Below are 19,863 nucleotides of genomic sequence, written 5' to 3'. Positions count from 1 at the left end.
TTATACTTAAAATAATGCTGTGTTGCTAAACCAATTCTGCCCAAGGACTAACATTCTGGGTTTACTAACCCAGTACTACCAGTCCCCTTACTGCACTGTAGCCATCCCTCCCTCCCACCATCCCTTGGGGCATTGTGTTCCCCTCTCAGCGGATTCTTTGTCCTTTCTTAAAAAAACTCAGGCTTCTGTCCTCCACATCTGCTTTATTTTTATTTAACTAGGCAAGTCAGTTAAGAACAAATTCTTATTTACAATGACGGCCTACTGGGGAACAGTGGGTTAACTGCCTTGTTTAGGGGCAGAACGACAGACTTTTACCTTGTCAGCTCGGGAATCGATCTAGCAACCTTTCGGATACTGGCCCAACGCTCTAACCACTAGGCTACCTGCCGCCCCAAGGGAGGGAGGGAGAGACTGACAATAAGGACATAGTGAAAGGAGAGAGGGAGAATAAAAGAGAGAGAGGGAGGGAGCGAGACAGTAAGAACAAAGAGAAATGCAGGGACAGAGAAGGTCAATCCATGCCGGGGTCAGCATATGCAAAAAGAGAGAAAATAGAGCAGAGTGGGGAGAGAAGGAAAGACAGAGAGAGAATGAGAGAGAGAGAGCAGACAGAGACTCTATTACATCAGTAACACACTGTGGCCCACTGCGCTAAGCTCCTTATGAAAGACTAACCTGATTTTAGGCCCAGAAACGAGGACAGATAGTAATACATACAGCTGCAGCTGGAAAGAGGACAGGCACTACTGCAGATGGAATCATTTACACATTATCACCACTAGGCCACATTGCACAGACACAGGCGCGTGTGTCGAAGAGGTGCGTTTGTGGGTGTGCGTTCATTTGTGCGTGCATGTGTGCACGCGTACGTTAACTTAATATATCTTGGTGTTCCATTTGACTATGTGCTATAAGTTGTAAACAGTGATTCATCCAGGTACATATGGAGAAGGAGTGTGTTCTTCACGACTAGGTCAAGGTAAAAGTCTTAGTGCCAATAAACCTTTGAGCTCAGGTGGAGTGTAAGATAGTTGGAAAGAGGACAGGCACTACTGCTGATGGACTCATTTACACATTACCACCACTAGACCACAATGCACTCAGACAAAGGGGGGTGTGTCGAAGAGGTGTTTGTGTGAGTGTGTGTATGGATATGGAGAGTTGTTGAAGGCGTTGTTAACTGTTAACAATGAGGCGCTTTCAGCTGAGTTTGAAGTTCACTGCTCTAGAATCATCAACACCTCATGCCCCACCTCATGCCCCACCTCATGTCCCACCTCATGTCCCACCTCATGTCCCACCTCATGCCCCACCTCATGCCCCACCTCATTTGCTAGGGGTTATTGATATAACTTCTACAGGTGCAGAAATGTAAATGAACAATGGAGCTTGTGGGAGATTTAACCGGCTGGAACTGGTGTTATAGCTGGGACAATAAATGGATGTGATGGGGATTTGCATGTCCATGCTCAGTCACTCAGAACTCCTGCATGTGTGATCTTTTGGACGTGATAAAACTGTTTGGTCTAGTGTGTCAGTTACTGTTACAGTAAGCACAGGCCATATTAGTGAGTGGCCAAGCCACTGTGTTGGGAGAAGAGGCAAGGCAAGGCGAGGCGAGGCGATGAGAGGAGATGCGAGGGAAGGAAAGGAGAGGAGAGGTATTCTATATTATTACCTAGCTATTCTCTGTTTCTGGATGGTTTCTGGATGGTTTGGTGAACAGCTTGGTCCAGAAATATAGCTTACACTACATCTGCGTCAGAGGAGGCTGGTGGGATGACCTATTGGAGGATGGGCTAATTATAATGGGTGAAATGGAATAAATGGAACGGTATCAAACACATTACACATATGGAAACTACGTTTGACTCCGTTCCATTTATTCCAATCCAGCCATAACAATGATCCCGTCCTCCTATAGCTCCTCCCCCCAGCCTCCTCTGATCTGCGTTGTCCAGAGTCATATGGTGAGTAAATCCCTCTCTGTTTCACTCTGCTCCCACCAGGATGAACTCTCAGCTGTGATATTTGGACCACTTCCAACATCCCAGACCCAGATCTATCATCGTCCATCACTCCGCAGTCTACTGTATCATGGTCCATCACTCCACAGTCTACTGTATCAAGGTCCATCACTCCACAGTCTACTGTATCATGGTCCATCACTCCACAGTCTACTGTATCAAGGTCCATCACTCCACAGTCTACTGTATCAAGGTCCATCACTCCACAGTCTACTGTATCATGGTCCATCACTCCACAGTCTACTGTATCATGGTCCATCACTCCACAGTCTACTGTATCATCGTCCATCACTCCACAGTCTACTGTATCATTGTCCATCACTCCACAGTCTACTGTATCATCGTCCATCACTCCACAGTCTACTGTAACATCGTCCATCACTCCACAGTCTACTGTATCATCGTCCATCACTCCACAGTCTACTGTATCATGGTCCATCACTCCACAGTATCATGGTCCATCACTCCACAGTCTACTGTATCATGGTCCATCACTCCACAGTCTACTGTATCTGGTCCATCACTCCACAGTCTACTGTATCATGGTCCATCACTCCACAGTCTACTGTATCATCGTCCATCACTCCACAGTCTACTGTATCATCGTCCATCACTCCACAGTCTACTGTATCATGGTCCATCACTCCACAGTCTACTGTATCTGGTCCATCACTCCACAGTCTACTGTATCATGGTCCATCACTCCACAGTCTACTGTAACATCGTCCATCACTCCACAGTCTACTGTATCATGGTCCATCACTCCACAGTCTACTGTATCATGGTCCATCACTCCACAGTCTACTGTATCATGGTCCATCACTCCACAGTCTACTGTATCATGGTCCATCACTCCACAGTCTACTGTATCATGGTCCATCACTCCACAGTCTACTGTATCATCGTCCATCACTCCACAGTCTACTGTATCATGGTCCATCACTCCACAGTCTACTGTATCATGGTCCATCACTCCACAGTCTACTGTATCATGGTCCATCACTCCACAGTCTACTGTATCATCGTCCATCACTCCACAGTCTACTGTATCATGGTCCATCACTCCACAGTCTACTGTATCATGGTCCATCACTCCACAGTCTACTGTATCATGGTCCATCACTCCACAGTCTACTGTATCATGGTCCATCACTCCACAGTCTACTGTATCATGGTCCATCACTCCACAGTCTACTGTATCATCGTCCATCACTCCACAGTCTACTGTATCATCGTCCATCACTCCACAGTCTACTGTATCATCGTCCATCACTCCACAGTCTACTGTATCATCGTCCATCACTCCACAGTCTACTGTATCATCGTCCATCACTCCATAGTCTACTGAATCATGGTCCATCACTCCACAGTCTACTGTATCATCCCAATTAACTGATAATACTGGATCTGACATCCAGCAACATACTTTTCTAATCTCCATTTGATTTACTAAGCATTTAGGTGTATTGGCTGTCAGAAAGAAAATGAACTACACCATGGTGGGTGGAGTGGGCCACATCTTGGTAGTAGATCACGTGAATGAAGCAAATCTGCCATTGTGATCATAAATTACCTCCTATAGAATTACCTATTTTGCATCTCATCTAGGGCATATGTTACTGAGAGACTGTAGGCTACTGAGAGACTGTAGGCTACTGAGAGACTGTAGGCTACTGAGAGACTGTAGGCTACTGAGAGACGGTAGGCTACTGAGAGACGGTAGGCTACTGAGAGACTGTAGGCTACTGAGAGACTGTAGGCTACTGAGAGACTGTCGGCTACTGAGAGACTGTCGGCTACTGAGAGACTGTCGGCTACTGAGAGACTGTCGGCTACTGAGAGACTGTAGGCTACTGAGAGAATGTAGGCTGAGAGACTGTCAGCTACGGAGAGACTGTAGGTTACTGAGAGACTGTAGGTTACTGAGAGACTGTCGGCTACTGAGAGACTGTCGGCTACTGAGAGACTGTCGGCTACTGAGAGACGGTAGGCTACTGAGAGACGGTAGGCTACTGAGAGACGGTAGGCTACTGAGAGACGGTAGGCTACTGAGAGACGGTAGGCTACTGAGAGACTGTAGGCTACTGAGAGACGGTAGGCTACTGAGAGACGGTAGGCTACTGAGAGACGGTAGGCTACTGAGAGACTGTAGGTTACTGAGAGACTGTAGGCTACTGAGAGACTGTCGGCTACTGAGAGACTGTAGGCTACTGAGAGACTGTTGGCTACTGAGAGACTGTAGGCTACTGAGAGACGGTAGGCTACTGAGAGACGGTAGGCTACTGAGAGACGGTAGGCTACTGAGAGACTGTCGGCTACTGAGAGACTGTCGGCTACTGAGAGACTGTCGGTTACTGAGAGACTGTCGGTTACTGAGAGACCGTCGGCTACTGAGAGACCGTCGGCTACTGAGAGACCGTAGGCTACTGAGAGACCGTAGGCTACTGAGAGACCGTAGGCTACTGAGAGACCGTAGGCTACTGAGAGACCGTAGGCTACTGAGAGACTGTTGGTTACTGAGAGACTGTAGACTACTGAGAGACTGTTGGTTACTGAGAGACTGTAGGCTACTGAGAGACTGTAGACTACTGAGAGACTGTAGACTACTGAGAGACTGTAGACTACTGAGAGACTTTAGACTACTGAGAGACTGTCGGCTACAGAGAGACTGTCGGCTACTTCATATACAGAAAGAACATGATCCCCTATCCATTGACCTGTCGAGGAGCAGAGAAAATTAATGTAAACCGTCATTGCCCCTGCTCTCTCTCCCTGATCAAAGTCAACGATGACTCTCATCTGTCATTCAAAGATTTGCGGTATTTTCAGTGGGATGATATTCTCTTCATTGCAGAACCCAGATGAGGACCGCATATATCGAGATTAAGGCCGATTATAGATAGATTTTAATCCGATCCCTGCGGGAACTCATGCGGATATTTATTTAATTCAAACAAATGTTTTCTAATGAAGAGTCGAGCGTGAAACTACACCCCCCCCCCCCCCCTCCCCCCTCCCCAATATACACATATTAAATGAAGTAATGATATATGTTGGCTATGTACTACAAGTCTAACAGTCTTTATTGCTCATTTTACTTTGACATTTCTACGAGTTTTCATGAATGCAAATTGAGATCAATGTCTAGACTGTTCAGCTCCCCTTGCTGAAAGTCACCCATATGGTAGTGGTAAAGTCATGAAACCCGAGAAGGTCATTCTTCTGGGGATGACTATTCTGTAGTCTATATGAATAGGATGAATACATACAGTTTGTGACAAAGTACGTTTTTCTTTACAGAGTTAATGAATTGATATATTATGGCAACGAAACATGTTATAATACTTACTGTACCAACGTAGCTAATGTTGAAGGAGAATTATCCAAATGTCATATTATTCCGGAGCGTGGATGGGAGCTCACAGCTGTCAGTTCGTAACGTAGGCTACCTACACTTCGAGGATATGGAATATAGTACCGCTGTCGAGCTACCACTGCTGTCCTCTGTCGGAGGTTTACTATCATCCAGTCCTAACGCAAGGATTTTAACCCTTCCTCTACTGAAAAGATAACGTCTAATCAGAGCGTCGAGGACAAAAACATTTAATAAAGTGTGTTTTGTTCATTTATTAGGATCCCAAATGGCAGCAGCTAGTCTCACTTGGGTCCGACGTAACGAAAAAGGCATTACAGACAGACTTTACAATTCAAACGGATCAAATCCACCAGTCAAACCACTAGTGTAAATAATGAAATAATTAAAGTGTTAAGGGTATTAAATTACGATACGTTAAAGCCTAGGGATTGTATTTTGGCTACCCATTAATCTAAAATACCATATACTTAAATGTAAATGTAATTATAATATTTTAGGATTATTATAAAGTGAACGAACTTCAATGTCCACTAGCTGGCGCCATGTACTTTCACAAATTGACAAGAACAATCAGTTTCAAGAAACTCGGAAAATTCTAAATTATACGTACACTTTTAATGAATATGAATATAAAAAATAAAATAAAAAAAACGGGTTAAGAACAGACACAAGTTAAAAGTACAGCTCATAGATGTTACCCCAAAATGACCAAACTAACTTTCGGGTCCACCATGAACCATTCTGTGTCAAAAGGTGAGTGTAGCTGGTGCATCAAGTCAGGTGCAGGAGAGCGAAATGAGTGAGCAACGTACTTTACTAAAAAAATAAAGGCACAAGGTAAACAAATACACTTGACCAAATACAAACGGTAAATATATTACGCACGGGTGAAAACAGCACCCGTCGAAATACCAGCCATCATGAACCTAAATGAACATATAAACAATCACGCACAACAAACATGGGGGAAACAGAGGGTTAAATACATGAACATGGAATTGGGGAATGAAAACCAGGTGTGTAGAAAATAAAGACAAAACCAATGGAAAATGAAAGATGGCTCAGCGATGGCGAGAAGACCGGTGACGTCGACCGCCGAACGCCGCCCGAACAAGGAGAGGGACCGACCTCGGTGGAAGTCGTGACATTCTGGTCAAAGTGAAATAACAATGTTCTTGATACACGTAATTAGCAAGGACCCCCAAACAACAGGACCCCCAAACAACAGCCCGGCTTGGCCAGACCAAACTTTATGATTGATCACTGTAAACCTAAAAATGCACTTGGTGTTTATTTTATAAGAGAGAGAGAGAGAGACGGTTTCAACAGGCATATCCACAGTTGCATATCACTTAGAGTGGAGTAATGAATTGAGCATGCATTCTAAGTGGTATACTAGTGTGTTCATTGGAGCATAGCCATGTACTCCAGTTCTTTAGGTGTCATAGTGTCTTAGTGTGCTTGGTGTGAAAGATATCCACTGTGGTCTCCTGGCACTGCCTCAGGTCATATTCACAGTAGACGATGGAGAAACCACCCTATGGGAGAGAAAAATAGGAAAAATGCTGTTTAAATACTGACTTTGAACAAAGACTGACTGGATTATTATTCCTTGGTTCCTATATCTTTTCTTTGATGTATGATTTGATCGGTCAGTATCAGTGACTACATAAATTGAAGACTGAACAAAGAGGAGAGAACGATCCATGGTTGAAGTCTGATCTTTGGTTTCTTAAAGTAATCCAGTCCTCTTCCTATCTTGATGATCCATCCATTGTCAAACCTTAGGGGATCATGATCATGTTTATAACCAACATTAAAGCAAAGATTATATAATGTGCATGTGCCAAATGGCCCATTAAAGAGCTAATTCGACCTAAGCCACTGATGCTAGGCTATATTGCCAAGCCATGCACGTGCGTCCTGGGTGTGGAAATTGATTGATTGAAATGTATGGTATACCTGATCTCCCAATGTGAAAAGTGGAGTACTGGAGGTCCAACACACACCCTGGCAGACACACACACCATAACAGACACACACCTTGGTTCTGTAGACTCTGCTTGAGCTCTGACAGGGCACTGGTCTACTGGGAGGAATTATCCCCCTGCAACACACACACAAACACACACACACACACACACACACACACACACACACACACACACACACACACACACACACTCTCACACACACACAAAACACACAAGTGGATCAGGGAAACAACTCATGAGAGACTTGGCATTGGGAATAGGTTTATAACTGTGCAACAGCCCTAAAGAACACAAATGGAGCCACAAGATATATACAGTGGCTTGTGAAAGTATTCACCCCCCTTGGCATTTTTCCTATTTTGTTGCCTTACAACCTGGAATTAAAATAGATTTTTTGGGGGGTTGTATCATTTGATTTACACAACATGCCTACCATTTTGAAGATGCAAAATATTTTTTTCTGTGGAACAAACAAGAAATAAGACCAAAAAAACTGAAAACTTGAGCGTGCATAACTATTTACCCCCCAAAAGTCAATACTTTGTAGCGCTACCTTTGCAGCAATTACAGCTGCAAGACTCTTGGGGTATGTCTCTATAAGCTTTTCACATCTAGCTACTGGGATTTTTGCCCATTCTTCAAGGCAAAACTGTTCCAGATCCTTCAAATTGGATGGGTTCCGCTGGTGTACAGCAATCTTCAAGTCATACCACAGATTCTCAGTTGGATTGAGGTCAGGGCTTTGACTAGGCCATTCCAAGACATTTAAATGTTTCCCCTTAAACCACTCTGAGTGTTGCTTTAGCAGTATGTTTAGGGTCATTGTCTTGCTGGAAGGTGAACCTCTGTCCCAGTCTCAAATCTCTGGAAGACTGAAACAGGTTTCCCCTCAAGAATTTCCCTGTATTTAGCGCCATCCATCATTCCTTCAATTCTGACCAGGTTCTCAGTCCCTGCCGATGAAAAACATCCCCACAGGATGATGCTGCTACCACGCTTCACTGTGGGGATGGTGTTCTCGAGATGATGTGGGTTGTTGCTTTTTCGCCAGACACAGCGTTTTCGTTGATGGCCAAAAAGCTCAATTTTAGTCTCATCTGACCAGAGTTCCTTCTTCCATATGTTTGGGGTGTCTCCAACATGCCTTTTGGCGAACACCAAATGTGTTTGCTTATTTTATTCATTAAAATATTGCTTTTTTCTGGCCACTCTTCCATAAATCCCAGCTCTGTGGAGTGCACGGCTTAAAGTGGTCCAATGGACAGATACTCCAATCACCGCTGTGGAGCTTTGCAGCTCCTCCAGGGTTATCTTTGGTCTCTTTGTTGCCTCTCTGATTAATGCCCTTCTTGCCTGGTCCGTGAGTTTGGGTGGCCCTCTCTTAGCAGGTTTGTTGTGGTGCCATATTCTTTCCATATTTTAATAATGGATTTAATGGTGCTCCGTGGGATGTTCAAAGTTTCTGATATGTTTTTATAACCCAACCCTGATCTGTACTTCTCCACAACTTTGTCCCTGACCTGTTTGGAGAGCTCCTTGGTCTTCATGGTACCGCTTGCTTGGTGGTGCCCCTTGCTTAGTGGTATTGCGGACTCTGGGGCCTTTCAGAACAGGTGTATATGTACTGAGATCATGTGACAGTTAAATAAAGTCCACCTGTGTGCAATCTAACTAATTATGTGACTTCTGAAGGTAATTGGTTGCACCAGATCTTATTTATGGGCTTCATAGCAAAGGGGGTGAATACATATGGATGCATAACTTTTCCGCTTTTTATTTTTAAGAATTTTTTTGTTATTTTTTCCATTTCACTTCACCAATTTGGACTATTTTGTGTATGTCCATTACATAAAATCCAAATAACAATACATTTAAATTACAGGTTGTAATGCAACAAAATAGGAAAAATGGCAAGGGGGATGAATACTTTTGCAAGGCACTGTATGTTACTGGAAATAACTATTTGACCCCTCTGCAAAACATGACTTAGTACTTGGTGGCAAAACCCTTGTTGGCAATCACAGAGGTCAGATGTTTCTTGTAGTTGGCCACCAGGTTTGCACACATCTCAGGAGGGATTTTGTCCCACTCCTCTTTGCAGATCTTCTCCAAGTCATTAAGGTTTCGAGGCTGACGTTTGGCAACTCAAACCTTCAGCTCCCTCCACAGATTTTCTATGAGATTAAGATCTGGAGACTGGCTAGGCCACTCCAGGACCTTAATGTGCTTCTTCTTGAGCCACTCCTTTGTTGCCTTGGCCGTGTGTTTTGGGTCATTGTCATGCTGGAATACCCATCCACGACCCATTTTCAATGCCCTGGCTGAGGGAAGGAGGTTCACACCCAAGATTTGACGGTACATGGCCCCGTCCATCATCCCTTTGATGCGGTGAAGTTGTCCTGTCCCCTTAGCAGAAAAACACCCCCAAAGCATAATGTTTCCACCTCCATGTTTGACGGTGGAGATGGTGTTCTTGGGGTCATAGGCAGCATTCCTCCTCCTCCAAACACGGCGAGTTGAGTTGATGTCAAAGAGCTCCATTTTGGTCTCATCTGACCACAACACTTTCACCAGTTGTCCTCTGAGTCATTCAGATGTTCATTGGCAAACTTCAGACGGGCATGTATATGTATTCTTGAGCAGGGGGACCATGCGGGGGCTGCGGGATTTCAGTCCTTCACGGCGTAGTGTGTTACCAATTGTTTTCTTGGTGACTATGGTCCCAGCTGCCTTGAGATCATTGACAAGATCCTCCCGTATAGTCCTGGGCTGATTCCTCACCGTTCTCATGATCATTGCAACTCCACGAGGTGAGATCTTGCATGGAGCCCCGGGCCGAGGGATATTGACAGTTCTTTTGTGTTTCTTCCATTTGCGAATAATCGCACCAAATGTTGTCACCTTCTCACCATGCTGCTTGGCGATGGTCTTGTAGCCCATTCCAGCCTTGTGTAGGTCTACAATCTTGTCCCTGACATCCTTGGAGAGCTCTTTGGTCTTGGCCATGGTGGAGAGTTTGGAATCTGATTGATTGATTGCTTCTGTGGACAGGTGTCTTTTTTACAGGTAGCAAGCTGCGGTTAGGAGCACTCCCTTTAAGAGTGTGCTCCTAATCTCAGCTCGTTACCTGTATAAAAGACACCTGAGAGCCAGAAATCTTGCTGATTGAGAAGGTGTCAAATACTTATTTTCCTCATTAAAATGCAAATCAATTTATAACATTTCTGACATGCGTTTTTCTGGATATTTTTGTTGTTATTCTGTCTCTCACTGTTCAAATAAACCTACCATTAAACCTACCATTAAACCTACGTACAAAATCAGCAGGGGATCAAATACTCCCCCCCCCCCCCCACTGTATCTCTATTCCACTGGTCCTGCCATAAGTATTTGACCCCCTCTCAATCAGAAAGATTTCTGGCTCCCAGGTGTCTTTTATAAAGGTAACGAGCTGAGATTAGGAGCACACTCTTACAGGGAGTGCTCCTAATCTCAGTTTGTTACCTGTATAAAAGACACCTGTCCACAGAAGCAATCAATCAATCAGATTCCAAACTCTCCACCATGGCCAAGACCAAAGAGCTCTCCAAGGATGTCAGGGACATGTGTTCTTGGGGACCTTCAATGCTGAAGATTTTTTTTTGGTACCCTTCCCCAGTTCTGTGCCTTGACACAATCCTGTCTCTGAGCTCTACAGACAATTCCTTCAACCTCATGGCTTGGTTTTTGCTCTGACATGCACTGTCAACTGTGGGACCTTATATAGACAGGTGTGTGCCTTTCCAAATCATGTCCAATCAATTGAATTTACCACAGTTGGACTCCCAAGGTATAGAAACATCTCAAGGATAATCAATGGAAACAGGATGCATCTGAGCTCAGTTTCAAGTCTCAGAGCAAAGGGTCTGAATACTTATGTAAATGTGAAGTTTATTTGATTTTTATAAATTTGCTAAAAATTCAAAGACCTGTTTTCACTTTGTCTTTATGGGGTATTGTGTGTAGATTGAGGACATTTTTTTAATTTAATACATTTTAGAATAAGGCTGTAACATAACGTGGAAAAGGGAAGTGGTCTGAATACACTGTATCTGTACTTTACTATTTATATTTTTGACATATTTTATTCCACTACATTCCTAAAGAAAATAATGTAATTTTTACTCCATACATTTTCCCTATGCATAAATTAAAAAAAGAAAATGGTGCTGTCTGGTTTGCTTAATATAAGGAATTTGAAATTATACTTGAATATATTTTAACAATTACATGTACTTTTGATACTTAAGTATATTTAAAACCAAATACTTTTAGACTTTTACTCAAGTACTTTTTTACTGGGTGACCTTTACTTCAGTAATTTTCTATTAAGGTATCCTTTACTGAAATATGACAATTGGGTACTTTTTCCACCACTGTGATTTTTCATTGCTCTTTCTCTACTCAGGCATACATAGTGTACCTGTAATTCACAAGAACATTCCTTCAGTCAACAACCAGCTGAAATGTATCAAGTATCTTGTGCGATAAGACCTAAGTTATTACTTTGTTAGTGTAGGGCTAACATAACATTTAATTCCTGTGAAGTATATGCTGCTGTATACCTTCTGGTTATTTGATTCTGAAAACTACAGAACAAAAATATAAACACAACATGTGAAGTGTTGGTCCCATGTTTCATGAGCTGAAATAAAATGTCCCATAAATATTCCATATGCACAAATGTTACTTCTCTCAAATTTTGTGCACACATTTGTTTATATCCATGTTGGTGAGCATTTGTCCTTTTCCAAGATAATTAATCCACCTGACAGGTGTGGCATACCATGAAGTTGATTAAACAGCATGATTGTTACACAGGTGCACCTTGTGCTGGGGACAAATAAAAGGCCACTCTAAAATGTGCAGTTTTGTCACAAAATGCCACAGATGTCTCAAGTTATGAGGGAGCGTGCAATTGGCATGCTGACTGCAGGAATGTCCACCAGAGCTGTTGTCAGAGAATTTAATGTTAATTTCTCTACCATAAGCTGCCTTCAACTGCCTTTTAGAGAATTTGGCAGTACGTCCAACTGGCCTCACAAATGCAGACCACGTGTAATCATGCCAACCCAGGACCTCCACATCCAGCCTTTTCACCTGTAGGATGTTCTGAGATGAGCCACCGGACAGCTGATGGAACTTTGGGTTTGCACAACCAAAGAATTTCTGCAGAAAGCGTCTCAGGGAAGCTCATATGCTTGCTCGTCGTCCTCACCAGGGTCTTGATCTGCCTGCAGTTCAGAGTTGTAACCAACTTCAGTGGGCAAATGATCACCTTCAATGGCCACTGGCACGCTGGAGAAGTGTACTCTTCATGGATGAATCCAGGTTTCAACTGTACCAGGCAGATGACAGACCGTGTGTATGGCGTTGTGTGGGCGAGTGGTTTGCTGATGTCAACATTGTGAACAGAGTTATGGTACGGACAGGCAAACTACAGAACACAATTTTATCGATGGCAATTTGAGTGCAGATACTGTGACGAGATACTGAGGCCCATTGTCGTGCCATTCACCCCCCACAATCACCTCATGTTTCAGCATGATAACGCACCACCCCATGTTGGTTTTCTGATCCACGCCCCCTTTAAAAAAAAAATGTGTTATCTGTATTCCCAGTCTTGTGAAATACATATTAGGGCCAACTGAATTTAAATTGATTGATTTCCTTTTGTGCAATCTAAGGAATTGTTGCATTTATATTTTTGTTTAGTGTATAACCACATTCATTCCAGAATACCATTGATCCCACTTGCATCTCTCCTCCCTCGTTCTGTCTGTCTAGGATCCAGCCACCCCATGGTCTCCCTACTGAGGAAGACGTGGCAGACACCTACCTGAACAGCTGATCATACGACACCTCAAACATGTAGGACAGTAAGGCTGTCAACAAGTAGTTTGTCTGGCCTATCAAAAATCCATAATTCAAATGACTCAGTGAAATCCCTGTACATGTGTTCAATCTAGACCTGGACTGAAACCTGTCTGTCTATACCACCCCTCTTATATTTCAAACAAAAACATGAATCAAAAGTCAGAGGGAAATGCAACAAAGCGCCAGTGATGATCAGCTTATTTTATTAAGATCAAGCTAATTTTTTATAGAAAACCTCAAACCTGTGCTACCGTCACACACTGACAAGACTGGAAGGAGGATGGAGGTTGTGGAATAAAGCTGGCACTTGGTTGTTGCTACTGAACCGCTGGTTGAGTTCGCCCACACATCGGTTCAACAAAGGCAAATGACATGGATCGATGTTAATGTAGCAAGCTTCACTGTTCGTAAGGATGGTTCTTTGTTAAAAAATGCAAGTCCATAAATTAGAATCAAATCTGTTATGATCAGGGTAACTGCATCATGGCTGAAGGTCAGGTTTTAGACTTCAAATTGGAATCAAATCAAACATTTCTGCACAGAACCATTTCAAGGGGAGCCAGTCAGAGCAGAAAGAGTTCAGTGGCTCAGACAGGAATCCTCCTTTTACTTGCCAGTCAAATATAAATGAACTAAAATATGATTTAAAGTCCAAACAAAATAAGTGAGAATTTCATCCATAAAATAAATGGAAAACTAAAGCATGGAAGACTATAATAAATAATGAAATTACAGAAGGGGGAGAAGGAAATGGATAAAACTGGAGGAGATGGTTCTGCCAGTTATTGTGGGTATTAGCCCTGAGAGACAGAGGTTGAAGGCTGACAGTCTTCTAGTCATCTTCAGAACCAGAGTCTGAATCGTGTCCTCTCCCTCTGATGGTCTTCTTCTCCACCTTGGTGAACTTTGAACCAGATTTCTGTGTCAGGGTGGGGGGCTCCATTAGGTTACCACTGGAGGAGAAGACAAGGGTAGAGGGGTGTTATGATGTAGGATTTAAAGGGATACTTTGAGATTTTGGCAATGAGTCTCTTTATCTACTTCCACAGAATCAGGTGGCCTTTTGTGTCTATATGCACCATTTATGTCTCTGTCCAGTATGAAGGAAGTTGAAGAGGTAGTTTTGTGAGCCATCCTAACTAGCGTTAGCACAATGACTGGTAGTCTATGGGTATTTGCTAGCATGCTATCTAGAATACATTTAATAAGACTAATCAGCATGTGGTTGTGCATGAACAGGTAAGGCTTTCTATTCCTTCACACATGAACCAATGGCCTCATGCTTGACAGGAAATACCTAGACGGATCATCTTTCTAGCTAGAGGTGTGATCATCTGTAGGAAATCACACCCGTCTGTACCTGTAGTTGATGACGTCAGAGCAGCCCAATCTCCACTCCAGCACCTCTGTAGTGAACTCGTCCGTGTTCCCCAGGTCGGTGAATCCCACCACGTAATCCTTGGTCTTCCCGTCCTTAACCAGCGCCAGCGTGGGAATCACCTTGATCCGCAGCCTCTCTGTCAGGAACGGCGCCTTCTCCACATTCAGCTTGATGAACTTAGTCTCCAGGTGCTTCTTGGCCAGGATGACCAGGTGCTTGTCCAGGATCTTGCATCTTTATAAGGCAGGGGGGAGGAGACAGCAGGGTTAAGCTCCTGGTAGAAGCTGCAATTAAGGTTTACTGGGTAATAAATCCCTTTCTAATCCTTTTCTTAGGGATTTTGGGAGGGTAAGCTCACTCCGGAGCGGGGCTCAATTCATTAGCAGCAGTAAAAAGGTTTGCGGCCTGGAATGGCACAAGAAAAACAGGAAGAGGGGGAAACATTGCTGTGTTGCCAACCTGAAGGTGGAGTCTCTGTAGAAATGGCAGACCACACGATTGCTCTCCTTCACCTCTGGGAAGAAATCTTTCTCACTGGGGATTTCCTTATACTCCCCATGCCCTTTAGACAGCCACTCCTTATGGGACAGAGCACACAGACACTATGATGAGATGTTACTGGTATGATACACACAAAAGTATGTGGACAGCTTCAAAATATATGGATTCTGCTATTTCAGCCACACCTGTTGCGATAGGTGTATAAAATAGTCTACACTGCCATGCAATCTCCATAGACAAACATTGGCCTTAATGAAGACCTCAGTGACTTAACATGGCACCATATAGGATGCCACCTTTCCAACAAGTCAGTACGTCAAATTTCTGCCCTTGTCGAGCTGCCCGGGGTAATGGTCTGGGGCTGTTTTTCATGGTTCGGCCCCGTAGATTCTGTGCTTCCAACTTTGTGGCAACAGTTTGGGGAAGGCCCTTTCCTGTTTCAGCAGAACTCCCCCGTGCACAAAGCCAGGTCCATACAGAAATGGTTTGTCAAGATCGGTGTATTAGAACTTGACTGGCCTGCACAGAGCCTTGACCTCAACCCCATCGAACACCTTTGGGATGAATTGGGAAGCCGACTACGAGTCAGGCCTAATCACCCAAAATCAGTGCCCGACCTCACTAATGCTTGTGGCTGGATGGAAGCAAGTCCCTGCAGCAAAGTTCCAACATCTAGTGGAAAGCCTTCACAGAAGAGTGGAGGCTGTTATAGTAGCAAAGGGGGGGACCAACTCCATATTAATGCCCATGATTTTGGAATGAGATGTTCGATGAGCAGGTGTCCACAGTGTAAGTTGATGGACTAAAGCAAATGCTTGTTAGGCATCCACCATATTGCGATCCTCAGGCTTTTCCACCTACCTGCTTCTGTTTCTGGGATTTCTTTAGGGCCTCCATCCTCCTCTCCTTCAGCTTTTCCATCTCGTCGTCATCCATGCGCTCCAGCTTCCCCAGCTCTTTGTCCAACTGCTCCTCCACCATCCTGGCTGACTGCAGCACTTGCTGCTCCAGCGCTTTGGCCATGATCTCCATCGACTGACTCGCCATGATGAAAAGCTTAGAAACTTCTGTCACAATCACTCTATTCCTGAGGGATGGGGGGGTGAGTGAGCGTCAGAGACAATTTTATAGATTGAATTTCTATCTCTGAAATGCAATGGTTGGACCAACGATTAAGCCAACTAGCTAATAACTACACACTGATGTTTTAAATCAAACAACCAAAGTTGGATAGCTAGTAATTTTCGTTAGCTAATGTAACTATCTGGCGTAGTAAACTCAACTCGAGGGGTTACTAAACTACAGCTACTAGCTAACTAGTTAACCAGCTTAAGTTATTCTCCTTTAGAAAGTTATCCAACTACTTAGTCTTACAAGATACAATTTAACAGTAACGTTGGTTAACTATTTTGAAAGTTCTGCTATTTAATTCCCCACCTATCGCTAACAAATTACCATTATCTGTTAGCTAACGTTAATTAGCAAGAAAGCTAACGTTAGCCAAAGACAAAAGTCCCAATTGAACAAGAGATGTCAGATGTTTGTTAGCCTACTATGAATCGTATCAGCTTTCAGACAAAGTAGAGATATATAGGTCAAAAATGAACAAAGGAACAATCACTGGCGTCGTTTTAGCCTAGCTCGCTAGTTACATCAAGGTAGGGCTGTTAGCTAGGCTAACAACTGCGTGGTCAGAGAACGCTAGGTAGCTAGCAAACTAGCTAACGTTAGCGACCTGTCAAAAACGACCAAGTTGCCCAGACACTGAAGCTACAAGATTACAACAAAGAGCAACCACTTATGTTAATAGAGCCGACTGAATTTATTATTTCCACATGACTTGATCAATACTACAAAGCTGACAATCTGGCTAGCCTACTCACCAAAAGCGGTCCGTGCACAAAGGCAGAACCCCGGCTCAGTGTCGTACCTTGCAGAGCGCGCGCAGTGTTCTACAGAATAAGATTTGACATCAGAATTATATAGAAGGCTGCCCCCTGCTGGATAAGGATGAACTGTGTCCAGATGACACGAGTACTTTTTCTGAACCAGTCGAAATCACGCATCAACGTCATTATCATGGACATATACAAATAAATGCCAATAGGTGAAAAAGCTGAAACAAACGTAAATGCAACTAGTGTACTGTCATTCCAGGTTCAATGTTGCACTTGACTGAGTTAGCTGAAGTTGGCTAGCTAGCTAGTGACAAGAACGTTATCCAGCCTGCACACCAAACAAACGAGCGTACACAACAGTTACATGTTTTTTATTTTTTTTTACAGATTGCTATATCTATATATATATATATATATCTATATATATATATATATATATATATATATATATATATAGTAATGACATGAGCAGGTCTCGAACCCTCGGCCTTCAAGCCTGGAGTCCAGCGCTCTATCGACTGTGCACCAAAAACATACTCAAGCGGCAGAGTCGATATCCGCGCTTATAAACCCAGTGTCTTTACAACATACAGTTGAAGTCGGAAGTTTACATACACCTTAGCCAAATACATTTGAACTCAGTGTCACAGTTCCTGAAATGTAATCCTAGTAAAAATTCCCTGTCTTAGGTCAGTTAGGATCACCACTTTATTTAAAGAATGTGAAATGTCAGAATAATAGTAGAGAAATATTTCAGCTTTTATTTCTTTCATCAGATTACCAGTGGGTCAGAAGTTAACATACACTCAATTAGTATTTGGTAGCATTGCCTTAAACAATTTAAACTTGGGTCAAACGTTTCGGGTAACCTTCCACAAGCTTCCCACAATAACTTGGGGGAATGTTGGCCCATTCCTCCTGACAGAGCTGGTGTAACTGAGTCAGGTTTGTAGGCCTCCTTGCTCGCACACGCTTTTTCAGTTCTGCTGACATATTTTCTATAGGATTGAGGTCAGGGCATTGTGATGGCCACTCCAATACCTTGACTTTGTTGTCCTTAAGCCATTTTGCCACAACTTTTGAAGTATGCTTGGGGTCATTGTCCATTTGGAAGACCCATTTGCGACCAAGCTTTAACTTCGTGACTGATGTCTTGAGATGTTGCTTCAACATATCCACATAATTTTCCTGCCTCATGATGCCATCTATTTTGTGAAGTGCACCAGTCCCTCCTGCAGCAAAGCACCCCCACAACATGATGCTGCCACCACCGTCCTTCACGGTTGGGATGGTGTTCTTCGGCTTGCAAGACTCCCCCTTTTTCCTCCAAACATAACGATGGTCATTATGGCCAAACAGTTCTATTTTTGTTTCATCAGACCAGAGGACATTTCTCCAAAAAGTACGATCTTTGTCCCCATGTGCAGTTGCAAACCGTAGTCTGGCTTTTTTTATGGCGGTTTTGGAGCAGTGGCTTCTTCCTTGCTGAGCGGCCTTTCAGGTTATGTCGACATAGGACTTGTTTTACTGTGGATATAGATACTTTTGTACCTGTTTCCTCCAGCATCTTCACAAGGTCCTTTGCTGTTGTTCTGGGATTGATTTGCATTTTTCGCACCAAAAGTACATTTATCTCTAGGAGACAGAATGCGTCTCCTTCCTGAGCAGTATGATGGCTGTGTGGTCCCATGGTGTTTATACTTGTTTACTAATGTTTGTAGAAATTAACATGGTACCTTCAGGTGTTTGGAAATTGCTCTCACTGACCCACTGGAATTGTGATACAGTGAATTATAAGTGAAATAATCTGTCTGTAAACAAAAATCACTTGTGTCATGCACAAAGTAGATGTCCTAACCGACTTGCCAAAACTATAGTTTGTTAACAAGAAATTTGTGGAGTGGTTGAAAAACGAGTTTTAATGACTCCAACCTAAGTGTATGTAAACTTCCGACTTCAACTGTATATATATATAGTAACGTTCGTTACCAGTCAAAAGTTTGGACACACCTACTCATTCAAAGGTTTCTTTATTTTTACTATTTTCTACATTGTAGAATAATAGTGAAGACATCAAAACTATGAAATAAGATACATGGAATCATGTAGTAACCAAAAAAGTGATAAACAAATCAAAATATGTTTTATATTTGAGATTCTTCAAAGTAGACACCCTTTGCCTTGTCACTCAGCATTTTCTCCATCAGGTTCATGAGGTTGTCACCTGGAATGCATTTCAATTATCAGGTGTGCCTTGTTAAAAGTTTATTTGTGGAATTTCTTTACTTCTTAATGCGTTTGAGCCAATCAGTTGTGTTGTGACAAGGTAGGGGTGGTATACAGAAGATAGCCCTATTTGGTAAAAGACCAAGTCCATATTATGGCAAGGACAGCTCAAATAAGCAAAGAGAAACGACAGTCCATCATTACTTTAAGACATGAAGGTCAGTCAATACGGAACATTTCAGGAACTTTGAAAGTTTCATCAAGTGCAGTCGCAAAAACCATCACGTGCAATGATGAAACTTCTTCTCATGAGGACCGCCACAGGAAAGGAAGACCCAGAGTTACCTCTGCTGCAGAGGATAAGTTCATTAGAGTTAGCAGCCTCAAAAATTGCAGCCCAAATGAATGCTTTACTTCACAGAGGAGAATTACTGTGTGAATCAGGCCTTCATGGTTGAATTGCTGCAAAGAAACCACTACTAAAAGACACCAATAACAAGAAGAGACTTGCTTGGGCCAAGAAACATGAGCAATGGACATT

General features: G+C 43.1%; 2 protein-coding genes across 3 annotated transcripts in view; both read right to left on the bottom strand.

The window, feature by feature from the left end:
- The window catches only part of LOC106586782 (uncharacterized), a 30,080-nt gene extending 24,431 nt beyond the window's left edge, over positions 1-5,649 (bottom strand). The window contains exon 1 of one of the 2 annotated variants that reach the window (XM_014174407.3): positions 5,380-5,649. The gene's annotated coding sequence lies outside the window, so the exon portion shown is untranslated. The remainder of the gene's footprint in view (positions 1-5,379) is intronic. The other variant, XM_014174404.3, reaches the window with a different exon arrangement.
- Positions 5,650-13,502: 7,853 nt separating this feature from the next.
- LOC106586783 (thioredoxin domain-containing protein 9) lies at positions 13,503-17,192 on the bottom strand. Its single transcript, XM_014174409.3, has 5 exons — positions 17,082-17,192; positions 16,060-16,285; positions 15,157-15,275; positions 14,677-14,931; positions 13,503-14,269 (listed from the first exon to the last, which is right to left on the bottom strand). Exons 2-5 carry the CDS (start codon positions 16,243-16,245, stop codon positions 14,149-14,151), a joined length of 681 nt encoding a protein of 226 aa, XP_014029884.1. The 5' UTR covers positions 16,246-16,285; positions 17,082-17,192; the 3' UTR covers positions 13,503-14,148.
- Positions 17,193-19,863: the final 2,671 nt, after the last annotated feature.

Source organism: Salmo salar, chromosome 25 (genome assembly GCF_965601325.2).
Source record: "Salmo salar chromosome 25, fSalSal1, whole genome shotgun sequence".
NCBI lineage: Eukaryota > Metazoa > Chordata > Actinopteri > Salmoniformes > Salmonidae > Salmo > Salmo salar.
The sequence above is the reverse complement of the archived record's forward strand: the minus strand, read 5'-3'. Positions and strand labels throughout refer to the sequence as shown.